Source organism: Pyrgilauda ruficollis, unplaced genomic scaffold (assembly GCF_017590135.1).
Source record: "Pyrgilauda ruficollis isolate IOZ18807 unplaced genomic scaffold, ASM1759013v1 scaffold76, whole genome shotgun sequence".
NCBI lineage: Eukaryota > Metazoa > Chordata > Aves > Passeriformes > Passeridae > Pyrgilauda > Pyrgilauda ruficollis.
This window is the reverse complement of record NW_024529488.1, coordinates 2,787,975-2,801,093: the sequence shown is the minus strand read 5'-3', so window position 1 is coordinate 2,801,093 and position 13,119 is coordinate 2,787,975. Positions and strand designations below refer to the sequence as shown.

The 13,119-nt window shown below is 36.4% G+C and overlaps 1 protein-coding gene across 1 annotated transcript in view; it reads left to right on the top strand.

The window, feature by feature from the left end:
• Nucleotides 1–12,867, top strand: part of MCCC2 (methylcrotonyl-CoA carboxylase subunit 2) — a 36,266-nt gene extending 23,399 nt beyond the window's left edge. Inside the window, exons 12-18 of the mRNA XM_041486419.1 lie at nucleotides 407–479; nucleotides 678–754; nucleotides 2,189–2,255; nucleotides 2,530–2,686; nucleotides 3,463–3,577; nucleotides 4,845–4,930; nucleotides 12,441–12,867. Of these exons, the coding sequence (XP_041342353.1) occupies nucleotides 407–479; nucleotides 678–754; nucleotides 2,189–2,255; nucleotides 2,530–2,686; nucleotides 3,463–3,577; nucleotides 4,845–4,930; nucleotides 12,441–12,558 (693 nt within the window). The 3' untranslated portion in view covers nucleotides 12,559–12,867. The remainder of the gene's footprint in view (nucleotides 1–406; nucleotides 480–677; nucleotides 755–2,188; nucleotides 2,256–2,529; nucleotides 2,687–3,462; nucleotides 3,578–4,844; nucleotides 4,931–12,440) is intronic.
• The last annotated feature ends 252 nt before the right edge of the window (nucleotides 12,868–13,119 follow it).

The following is a 13,119-nucleotide window of genomic DNA, read 5'->3' as shown; positions in this document are numbered from 1 at the left end:
TCTCTAAGAAAGTGACTCATTATTGTACATGTGTTTTTCTTTACAAATGAGAGGCTATTGATTAATGTTTAGTATAAACAGGGGTTTTTCTTTGAAATTCAACTAATCAGGAAAACGTTGTTCCTATGTAATTTAGCTGTTTGGTTAGAACATTCGTAATCTTGAAAATCCATTTTTTACAAACATGTGAATGAATCACACTTAGAAAACTAAATGGGCTTTGCCTGCCATCCAAACTGTTTATATGGTAGGCTGCTTGATGTTCTATAAATGGAAAGTTTTAAGTTATATGTTGTCCTGGATGTCCTTTATAAACTAAATTAAATTAAATTAAAAAATTAAATCCTTCTAAATTAAAAACCTTGAAGGATTAGGAATTTAATGTTATTTTCCATTTATTCTTAAGGTCATTGCTAGAATTGTAGATGGAAGTAGATTTGATGAATTCAAAGCCTTGTATGGGGATACTTTAGTTACAGGTAAGTAGAAATATAATTATTCTGTATATGTTCCCACTGGTTTTATAGTTGGATTTATTCTGGTTCACCACTGATATTTTTAATGATGTTTATTTTCAGAAGAATAGCAGTTTCTGTTACCAGGAGAAAGTCTTACCTTTATATGTTATGGAAAAATAAATACATGTAGAAATTTACAAATTAATCTCCATCCTTTAGGATTTGCAAGAATTTTCGGTTACCCAGTAGGAATTATTGGAAACAATGGAGTTCTTTTCTCAGAGTCAGCGAAAAAGGTAAATAGATAGATTGTTAACTTCTTTGTTAATATTCTTTGTTTGAATTTTAGGGAATGATGGTGATAAAGAGTATCTGGGTTTTGCAAAGTGTTTACTTGCTCTGTGTTGCTTGCTTTAGTTCTTAATTTTTTCAAGAAACAGCTGTCAGCTGAAGTTCTGTAATATCAATTATATATGCTAGTTTTATTCTAACAGCCTTCTTGAGCTAATGGTGAGGAAATTGGTATTGAGAATATACAGAAAAAGGAAGCATTGATGAGAGAGGTAGAGAAAGGAAGTAATTTTACTGGATTTATTGCTGTTATAAAATAATATACAATATTGAGTTTCATGTGCTGAAGGAATACTTCCAACTTGAAGCACTGTACATGACATTTTTTTCCATCTGATTTAACAGTTACTTCCAGGTAGAAAATAACCCTTGCAGTATTTCTAATAGTTTCATTATTTTTCTACAATTTAATTCTAGAACTTTTTTTCCTAACAAAGAAAATTAATTTTTTTATTTTTACTGGCATATTACTACTGTAAAAGGAAATTCACCTCTAGAGAAACAATTGTCCATGATGTTGGTTCTATAACCAACATGCCTTAGCAGTACTCCTTTCTTTTCTTGCATTTTTGTAATGAATTGTTGCACATTTTTCCCGTGATCATCACTATGCTATTCACGTGTTTCTCTGAAAATTATACCTAATTATTTTTCTCCCTTTTTTTCTTTTTTTAACCTTTGCAGGTTTTATATAGTAAAGAGGTTAGATATTTTTTCAGTTGTTATGCTACATAGCCTTGTTTTGTTTTGTTTACAGCAAGTGTATAAAAAAGCCGAGAAACTTTATTGATTTAGATTAGTTGAAATAGAGGCTTGGAATCTACTATTTGTAACCTTGCTAGGAAATTGGTCTGCTAGTAAATAGGGAGAGGGCATCTGCCTTCAGGAAAGAGAGAAAATGTTACAGCAATTGGCAGGGCCATGGGTAAATAATGTATATGGGCCTTTCCCAGTTTTAGAGAATACATTTATTTTGTACAGAAAATGGAGAGATAAATTTTTCTGACTGACTTGATTTCTCTGACAGACTCTTACCAAAGTCGATGTCACGTGCCACACTGGCGCTGTCCATGTTTAACTGTATATTGGCTGAGCCACAGCCGTTGAGCTTTTCAGTATTAGTAACAATGCTTTTTAAAGATATTATTTGTTTTACCCACAGTCTCGCACAGTTTGGAAGATCTCTTACTTCTACTACAGTGAAGCATGTTTTGCAGTTAACTTTGGTTGAAGCAGAAGTAGTATAGCTCTTCCTGATGGAAATACTGTGGTGGGCTTCAGTGGAAGGATTTAGCACAGGCTTCAGAATGCTGATAGTGATAGCTTAATTTTTCCAACTTTTAATGACTTACTCTTTTCCTTTTTTCTCCTCTCCGCAGGGTACACATTTTATCCAGTTGTGTTGCCAGAGAAATATTCCCATTGTGTTTTTGCAGAATATCACAGGTAAGGTTTTTTTGAGGTTTCACTTTCATTTTTTTGGAAGTTTTTGAGGTTTCGCTTCATTGCAGACTTCGCTGTTAATTGTTCAGGCTGTGTTCTAGACAGCCTCCTGTGTGCTTTGCAGTACCTACATCTCCAGCCTGTTAGCAGCTGGTGGAGGCCTTGCCTTATGATTTGCTCCTCAGCTCTTTCTGCAGTGTGCTGTGAAGCACATGGTATGACATAGGGCACAGTATTATAAACTGGTGAGCCTTTTGTTCTTGTTGTATTTCTTCAGGTTTCATGGTTGGCAGAGAGTATGAGGCTGGAGGGATAGCAAAAGATGGTGCCAAGATGGTAACTGCTGTAGCTTGTGCCAATGTACCTAAAATAACCGTCGTTATCGGTGGCTCTTATGGAGCTGGAAACTACGGGATGTGTGGAAGAGCATACAGGTAAGTGTTCCTTCAAATTGTTACAGCAGATAGAAATAATTTAAGAAAATATTGCCTTGAAGCACCATTCTGAAAAATTGTCTGAACTCTTGAAGAAGTTGTGCTGTTTGGAAAAGAAGAGAGTTCTTAATGAATATGTTCATTAGTAAATAACAGCCTGAAATTTGTAGAGACTGATAAGGCTTATGATTAATCTTGAAATAGGTGACAGAGGAGACCTTCTAAAAGTAAACCTGTTCACATCCTTTTCTCCCATTTCAGTTTTTGGTGGAAAAATTGTAAAGTCTTAATCATTGGGCAGTACAGACTGGTCCTTTATTCTGCATTTATAGGAAAAGTATATCAGCTTGTGTAAAAACTCCTTATTCACTTCAGTCAGCCTGTTTTTATGAATAAGGTTTGTATATAACCCCTAAAGTATTTTTTGTTGACCCTTTGACATGGCTTATGTGATTTTTTAAATTTAACTTTTCAAGGTTCCCCATACTATTGAAGTTAGTTGGGATGTTTAGGAGAAAAATTCCTGTGGGTTGGGAATGTGAGCTGAAGAGACTCAAGAGAGAGAAATTTTTTAAAAAAAGGTGAATAATAGAAATTAACAGAATTTTTACATTTTCAAATGTAATGCTGCAAGAATTGAAGTATGTTAATGTACCTTTTAAAAAGGGTTATATTGTAAAATTGTCGTGCATAAAAATATATTCTTGTTGAGTGAAAATTCTTCACTAGGAGATGTGACAATGTCTTACCTTAATGTTTAATATGTATTTTTTCAGTCCAAGATTTTTATATATGTGGCCAAATGCTCGCATATCCGTGATGGGAGGGGAACAAGCTGCAGCTGTTCTAGCTACAATAGCTAAGGACCAAAAAGCAAGGGAGGGAAAACAGGTATATCTTTCTTCTTTCATTTCTGGTAAAGTCATTACCACTTACTCTTTTACTGGAATTGGTCACTTTGTGAGCTAGGAAGGGGTGGAAGAGAGTGAGACACCAGCGAATTATCTCAGTGCCAACTAGTGCAATGACTAACATGAAGCATTTCTGAAAGGTTATTGCTTACTTTTTGAAATGTGAAGATTATTCTTATAACATTTCTTATTTTTGCTTAAAAAGAGGAGTTTTTCATACACCATCGTATTTTTGTACTCTATACAACAAGTTATTAGTTCTACCTGAAATAAGAAACCAGGAATCCTCCTTGGTTTGGGAGTATGAAGAGGAATGTCAGGAAAAAGTGTCTTTCCAATTATGAAGGTGGAAGTTTTAGAGAAGGTTGATCTTCAAATGATTCACTGATTGAGAATTATGAAATTTGTAGCAACGGAAGTCTGGCGAGGTTTGGAAAAGTTTTTGCTCATTTCAACATTTTAATTGAAAATTAGGGATATATTGTTTATATAATAAACATATCTTAACTAAATCTTATAGTAATATTTGTAGTTTCACTGCACACTCTTTTCTGCTGAGTTGGGTTTTTTAATTGCAAGGTTTATGGTTATACTGCTGCCTTGATTCCATAAGAAGTGGTTTTAATGATGTCTAAAAATTGTTCATATTTATCATAAATAGTTAATCAGAATAATGAAGCAGTATGAACATGTTATCTCAGTTGTTGTTACATTTCAACTCTTGACTTGTTCTTTCTGTGGGTAGAATACACTCACCCTTATCTCTGTCTGTCTTAATTTCCCAAATCCATGATACCTAGAAATAAGGTCAAGAAAAATAATTAGTAGTAGTTAAATGTGAGTCAAATGTGTTAGAAACTTGAAAGATTTCTGAATTACTGTGACCAGTCTGGATCACACTGGATCTAACCCAGTGTTAGAATAGTGCAAACTTGCTTTATTAAAAAGTCTTGCCAAAGGCAACCCAAATTTTTTTTTTCAATACACTTCAGTAATTTTTCAAGTGCTAGTCACCAATTACTCTTGCATTCAATTAAGTATATGTTTCTTCTCTTTTTTGCACCCACTTGATTTGGAAAGTGCTATTTGAATTTGTTATCAGACATGCAAAATTACCAATTGTGTGCTAAAAGAGTAAAAAAACCTTTGGGCAGATAATTTAGGCATTTTCTTCAGGTTGATGCTGCATATAAAGCTCTACTATCATTGGAGAAGAAATATTAAAGTATATTTTATGTGTTTTTTAGTTGTCTGAAGCAGATGAAGCAGCTTTGAAAGAGCCAATCATTAGGAGGTTTGAGGAGGAAGGAAACCCTTATTATTCCAGTGCAAGGTAACATACAAATAACTATTCTAAAACTTAATTGTAATCATGCAACTTGACTTCTAATTCTTGGTATTAAAGAATAGCAGAACAGAGCAATTAGAAGCAAATATTGTGTTTGATGTGCGTTCAAACCAATGCCTTGTCTGTCTTGTCTTTGGGACCTGGTACCATGAACTGTTTCAGAAAACAGCATGCACTTGAAGGAAGTACTCACTGGTTCTGTAAGAAATTCTGTGGTAGCATGGAATTTCTATGTTACATGTTTTATTCTGGACGAGTTTTATATCATTCTCCCCAGTGTAGTATCTGGTCAGCTTTCTAAAGCTTATTGAACAATATAATGAGCGGCTGCATGTGTATTAGGAGGAATTCATTTTAGTGGGGTCCTGCAAGAAGAAGAGGCCAGTGGAAAAGGAGGTAGCAGTTTCAAGAGGACCTGAAGCCATTGGGAAATTTCAGGTCGTGGTCATGGTAGGTAATTGTATTGGATGATAGCAGTGATGGTGTAGGACTTTAGCTGGTGGGTGCTGCATACTCATGTTTGCTGGGAAGTCCTTCGCAGCATTTCATGCTCAGGCTGACGCGATATTAGTAAATGACCGGGAACTAGTTAGGCTCATGAAACAAGATGGCATTCTGAAGTAATCCAGATACATCTGGAAAGTAGCTTTGGGGGCTTTTTTGGCCTTTGATGGTTATTCTGCATTAGTTTCATCCTGTCAGTGCTAATCTTCCTGAATATGTTTCTTCTCCTTGTGGTATCCAAAAGCTAATTTTCCACAGGCTCTCAGCTGCTAATGATGGTAGAGGGTAGCATATTTCAGTGACCCGTATGTCAGCTGTGAAAGCTGCAGAGCTGGCAGTGAACAACCCAGGAGACTCATGGAGTATGTAGAGGACAAGTTCCTGGCGCAGGTATGAGGAAAGCCAGCCAGGGGTGCGGCATTCCTGGGCCTGGCACTCACCAGTGCAGAGGGGCTCACTGAAGAGGTTGTAGCTGGAAGTAGCGGGCACAGCCTGGTCGAGTTCAGGATCTCAAGAAATATGAGGCAGCAAAGAGAAACTCCAGACCCTAAAATTTGGAAGCGTGAATTTCCAGATGTTTGAAAGGTTGGTGGATGAGATTGCCTCGGAAGCTCCTTAAGGACAGAGGGGTTGATTAGAGCTGGCAATTCTTTAAACACACTTTTCTTAGAGGACAAGAGCTCTTTATTCCTGAGTGTAGGAAATTGAGCATGGCAGGGTAGCAACTGGCATGGCTGACCAAGGATTTTCTCCTCAAACTGAAGTGTAAGAAGTGTCCACACTGTAGAAGCAGGGGCAGTAACCTGGGAAGAGCTCCTTCTTCATGATCAGAAGTAAGATACTAAATAACTGTTAAATTTTACTCTTTTGTGTAGGGATAGTGTAATATACTTAACTGAGATATTTATACCTGAGAAATCAACATTAATTGTAATGTTTCATCAAATAAATGCCTTTATCAAGCTTGATCTTCTATGGGTAGTAAGAGAAATAGCACAAAAAATTTTAACAGCTGACCTTTAACAGTTTACTTTGTGCTCTAAGGCAAGAAGGAAAAATGAAAAAATGTGTATCATTTTTTATAAGTGGACTTTAAGGAGAAGAATATTCCACTTATATAATAACATCTAAAAACGAGTCAAACTGTCCGTATTTAAAATTAATCCCTACCCCAGAGAAGATGAATAATGTGATTTTTTTACATTTGCTTTTTTTTATATGTTCACTGGAAACAGACTCTTTTACTCATGAGTTATTTAACATTCAATATATTAGATATATTAGCAATATAAAACCTTACCCTCTCCCAAAAACTGACAGATGATTGTCAGTATGTACAACAGCAAGTTACCAATCTGTAAGAAAGCTGTTTTACATGTAAAGTTAAGAGTAACATTAAAAAAAAAATCACATTTTGAATTTTTAATAATGTCTGATTTTTAGACATGAAACTTGAATGTTTAATGTCAGCTTTGTGCTCTCTGATGTCAACAATGTTTACCAGTTTATGTTTTCAGAATATCTGGCCATTTTGTGAAGTAAAGTTGTTAATCTAGTAGTCACCCCAGCAAATAGCTTAAATTTGCCCAGCCCAGGTGTTAGAAAGTGCTTTTAGTGCTAAGTGATGTGTCGTTTTTTTGAAAAAGCAGGATAGTTATGTGCTTCTTACTGTTTCCTTTTGGAAAGGAAATGTGACGTGCACAGATGTGAGTTGACTGAGAGCTAGCGTGGGTCTGGATTGCATGTGGTTGCGTTCGTGTGATGCTGCATTCAAGATAATAAGCCCAGCTGAGACATGAAGTCAAATGTCAAATCTGAAATCCCACTGAGGCTTACCTGGCTATAAGCAATGAAGGTAAAATGCCTCTTTTCACAAATGAGTGCTTTTGACAACAGTGTATGAGTGGCTCTGGTCAAAGCAGTTCTGGCTGGTTTCTCTCATTTTTCAGTTCAAGTAGGTGCAGTCTGCATTGTCTAGGAGCTTTTAATTGCTCTCTTGTAGAGTTAATTGTGTATTTCAGTGGATATACTCATGTTTCCTGCCCTTTCATGTTTTGCATTAACTAATTCCTAAGTAAGATCTCAGATCAATAGTTCAGAAGTTTTCATTACTGTGGAGTAGGATGTCCAAGCAGAAACAAGGAGATGAAGTGGATTACAATCTTTGCAGCAAGCGTGCTGAGGGGGAAGGATGTACAACTCACCTTGCACCTTGGAGACAGCCCTTTCCAATCAGCCAACATCAGCAGTTGCTTATTAGCAAGCATTTGCTGTAATTCAGGAAGGAGTAACCTGTCCCTTTGCAGCCCACGCCTGTTGGGTTCCAAGCATGGTAAAAACCCAGCTGATTGTCTACCAAATGTCAGGGTACTGTAATTGAAACGGAACCCAGACGGCCTTTGTTTTGTAAGAGCCTTCCACCAAAGAGGTCAACAAGGAAACTCTAACAAACAGCTTTGCATTTCTGAGAGAACAAAAAACGATAAATGGGCACAAAGATTGTTGTCTGTATTGTTGCTTGTGTGCAGCTGGTTTGGAGGCTCCCTCATGCTGTCCTCCTGCCTAATGTCTGCCTCGCCCTTAATAGCCATTAAGATTGATGTGACCCTTCCACTTGACTTCATTAGGCTTTGAATCAAGCTTTTAGCAGTAATAAGGAGAGAGAAGGAAAATGCCCTGATGATCTTAACAGACAAGAAAATATCCCTGTTTATTCTGTTTATATTGTTTTGTTTATAAGTGATAACTTGCTATATGTACAGGATGTCAATACTGTTCCCTGCAGTTGTATTTTCTAATCAGACTTTAACCAATTTTTTGATTAAAACCTTTCACAATGAGCCGCCTTAATTAATGGCAGTCATTAGGTGGCACCCTTTTTAATGAGTTATATTAATCTGCTCACAGGTTTCTTAAAAGATTTCAGTGGTTTGCATCTTAACAAATTGCACAAGCATTTTACTTCAGGCAACTTCATTTCTTTTACTCACACTGTCTCAGTTACAGATATTTTATGAGTGCAATGTGACTCATGTTCCTGCAATGGGGTTTTAATAGATAGTTTAATTATTAATGTTACATCCCAGTAGAGAATGCAGTTTTCTTTAAACAAAGAGAAGCAGAAGCCAGGGGTGACCATATGAAAGCAGCTTGACTTCCATGCAACATAAAATTTCTGCAGTTGTCAATTTAAGTTAATTGTGTTGTTACAAAAAAGGAAAAATAAAAAACAACCCAAATCTGCCATTGAAATGTGCTTCATGTTTGGCTGTTTGTTACAGCAGTAATCACTATGAAGTTGTGTCTTGCAAGGTACTGCACTGAGTTGGTGATTCCTTTGAGTCAGTTCTTCTCTGCCCTTTCCAAGCCCTGAGCAGATGTGTTGAATATTTTAAGCATTATGAATTCCTTCATTCTGTTTCAATGTGTTTCATAAATAAGAAAGTTAATTGCAGGTATTTATTAGAAAAAAAAAAAAAAAAAGTTAATGTAGAGAGCAAACAAAGCTGTAGCAGTCAAAAAAACAAACTTTGCTTAAAAATAGAAATTAATGTATTTGAGATTGTTCATAAATTTGGGGGTTTTTTTCACAGTCTTAAGAAAACAAAAGGTTGGTATAGATTTGACCTCACAGAACTGCTTTATTTTCACTATTAAGGAGCATCTTCTCCATTCCTTTGTCAGATTAATCTGACTATATTCATCATAACTAAATCAAAATATAAATACAAGGTGAAGAAAAAACAAAGCGCATGCATTAAACTTTGGTAAGGCGCACACTATGAAGTTGAAAGTATAGAAAATGCTGTCTTGGCCATTCTGTCAGGTTAGATTACATCAAGAGCTACAACCATTGTCTTGAGAAAAATCAAGAAAATTCAAAGATCTCTTAAGTAAGTATCTGTAAAACCAAGTTACAGTTTTCTTTGGGTATTTTGAACAAAAAAAGCTTCCAATTGCTTTTACTTTTGTATGGTAAGAAGCACTTCCTCTGAGTTTTTTTAATGGAGTATTGCCCAAATAAACCCAAATACTTTAACACAATTAAACTTACTAATTAAAATTTAATTACTGGAGTTACTAATTAAAATTTAGTTACTACTTAAAATTTAAAAATACAGTTAGGAAAGAAGTTATTCACAGGAGTCAGACAGCAGGAGCTTAGACCATGCAATTTACCCGAGTTATGATACAGACAGCTCTTGTGTCATGTGAAACAGAATTTGCTGTTAGTACACTTCCATGCAGTACAAGTGTGGCTGTTAGAATATTCCAGTGCTTGGGTGCTAGACCACTAGAAGGGAGGTACTAACTGAGAATCCTAAAATGAGAAGAAGTTAGATAGAGCTATAGTTTACTTATATTTTTATTTTGGGTTTATAGCAGGGGGGAGGTTTTGCCATGCCGTAAAGAGATAGTATCAATTTTTATCCTTTTACATTTGAGGAAATTCTTTACTACGAGGGTGGTGAGGCACTGGCACAGGTTGCCCAGAGGAGCAATCCTTTGCCCCATCCCTGGAAGTGTTCAGTGCCAGGCTGGATGGAGCTCTGAACAACCTGGTCTAGTGGAAGGTGTCCTTGCCCATGGTGGGGGGATTAGAACTGGATGGTCTTCAAGGTCCCTTCCAGCCCAAACCATTCTATGGTTCTATTATTTTCCCAGAATTTGTTCTCTGATTGTTGGGACCTGGCAGACAGGTCAGTGAGTGCCACAACTGCAGTAGTAAAAGACTTCTTAAATCAAAATTTGGTTTTCTCTCCCAAAAAAAAAAGGGCCTGATTTTTGCCCAATTAGCAGCAGTCTTCCCTTCTCCAAACCCTTTCTTCTTCTGTACTTCAATTTTACTCTTGTGCCCCATTTAGTTTAAAAGTTTGGGAAGCTGCACTGTGATAAGATCTATTTATAGTAGAGTATTCTTTCTGAGCTGGGTATCCTTTTTCTTCTCTAATTTTGGAAACATGCTCCTAGAGCTGAGCCTGAACCCTCGTGCCTGGTCTCGTTAAAGGTGTCTTCTTCTGCAATTCCATTTTGTGCATCATAGGATAGATACACCTTGTAAGATGAAAAGCATATATTGTTGGTCTCTCAGTATATTTATCTGATTTGATCAATATTACTTTCACAGCAAATGACAAAATAAAGTAAATATGGAAAACACTCAAGTGTCTGCTGCTGCCTTGAGTTTATCAGCATGTATTTATGTACAGCTTGCAGTCCTCTTGGGGGTGAAGTTGGCACTTTTAGGATTGAAAGAAGAATGCAAAATATCTTGTTTCCTGTCTAATAGGTTTTGCCAAAAATTATCTCCAAACAATATAAAATTTGCAGATGGAACTTCAGTTAGAAGGGAAAGGCTGTGTCTTTTGGTAGAGTCACTCTTGGCTCCCTGTTCATGAGTGCTTTTTGTATTTTTAAATTTTCCACAAAGAATTAAGCATTAGCCAACACTGAAGTAAGTTCACAAAGAATGCAAAATAAGTCTCTCTAGGGGAAGTTGGGATGGAGGAGGAGCATCCCTCTCCTAACCAAAGATGCATGTGTTCTGCAGATGCTGATTAAACTATGTGTTTGTTTAAGTGAGACTGGGTTTCAATGAGCAGTGTGGTATCTTGTTTAAATATCTTGCTGGGGAAATAACAATATTTACAGTTTCATTTCAACATGGGAATTTCAACATGGATTTTACTTTAGGTAGGATGGAGTTGTCATTGAGAATTGATGCCACTTAGACCTTAGTTTTTGGACAATATCAAAGAGACTATTTACAAGTGTTGGTGATTTTAGGGACCTGGGAATTTGACAATTGCTCATTAATAATTTAATTGCCTTCAGTCTTTGGTTAAGGAAGGTAGTGTCTTCCAGTTGTTTAGAAATGAACTTAATGGTAAAATAAATGAAAGAAATTGTATTGGGTCTTGCTGAGGTGGAGTTCATTTTTCCACAGCAGCCCTCATGGTGCTGTGCTTTGCATTAGTAGCTGGAAGGGTATTGACAGCACAGCAGTGCCTTGCTGAGCAGCGCTGGCACAGCACCAGCCTCTCTCTCCAACATTTCCCCCCCAGCAGTATTCTGGGGTGGGCAAGATCCTGGGAGGGGACACAGCTAGGCCTGCTGACACAAATAAACCAAAGGGATATTCCGTAGCATATGGCTTCAGCTCAGTTCCAAAAGCTAAGGAAAGGAGGAGGAAGATGGAACATCGGTTATCTACAGTGTTGGCTTTCCAAGCAAGTGCCATGCATACTGAAGCCCTGCTTCCTGGGAAGTGACTGGACATTGCTCGCAGATGGGAAGTAGAGAATAAAGTTATTAATGTTTTTTTTCTCTTGGTGCACATGTAAACTTTCACTTATGCTTTAGTAAACTGACTTATCTCAACCTGTTGTTTTCCATCTTATTTTCTCTCTGTCCAGCTGGGAAGGGGGAGAGATAGAGTGGCCCCGAGGGCACCTGGAATCCAACAAAAGTCAACCCACCACAGAAATTCTGAAAATACTTGATTTTTTTTCCTGGCTTTTTAATGATGAAAGAATAAACACTTGTATCATCCTCATCTGGCAGTTGACTTAACCTGAATAGTGTAAATAATGGTGTGACATAATCCTTGAAGTGCAAGCATTCTTAATAGAATTAGATAGGTCACTGACAGATGGTCATTCTCCACATGAACATTAACAAGCAAAGAGGGTTTTTTTTCTTGAAGGAGATGATTAAAGAATCTATTTAAAATGTGTAGGTCTGACATTCTTCACTTACCTAAAATGTAAACATTGTTCTAGAAGACAAATCCCATGGAGTAATACACACCAGTCTATTGCATTGATGAACAGAGTGAATTGACTCTATTAAGTATAATTTAGCTCTTTACTCCTCTTTCTTTTTCTGAAACATTTCAAATTTCATGGATTTGAAAGTACGCCAGCTGTATATGTTGATTTCCTTTAATTATTAAAAGTTTTGGTTTGTTATGTTTTTGGCTTTTCTCTAGATTATGGGATGACGGAATTATTGATCCAGCTGACACAAGACTGGTTTTGGGCCTCAGTCTCAGCGCGGCACTAAATGCACCCACAAAGAAGACAGAATTTGGAGTTTTCAGAATGTAAACTTAAACATGTGATCATCAGAATTACCTCTGTATATTTTATTTGGGGCTGGACAGCATACTAGCTACAATATTGTGGTGATTAAAAATAAAGATTTCTAAGATGCTATTTTTAATGAAATTTTCATCATTATTTTCACTGACATTATCACACAATTCTTCAGTTTTTTGATAGTGATTTGAGATTAGTCATTTAATGCTTATATAACCGCATTGCATGAATAAATTGCAAGTTCTAGCATTGTTCTTCGTGTTACATGAAACTATTGATACTATCTCTTATATAAATAAATGTACAAAATAAGCTACATATTTGGTGCTTATCAGCTCTTGTGTTTATTTTAATTCTTTTTTGTATGTCTCCTGTAAATGCAAAGTACTTTTGCAGTCAAACAAATTAAAAACCATGTTTGCTAATAAATAATTTTTGTGAAAGGGAAGTGCTGTAAGAGGCAGCCAGGGATTTCAACATAGCATGAAATTTTAGATTTCATGCATTTGTTGTCATCTTGTTTTATCTCTGGCTTTCACCCAAAAAGCATTGCTTTTCTGTGTGGTTCCC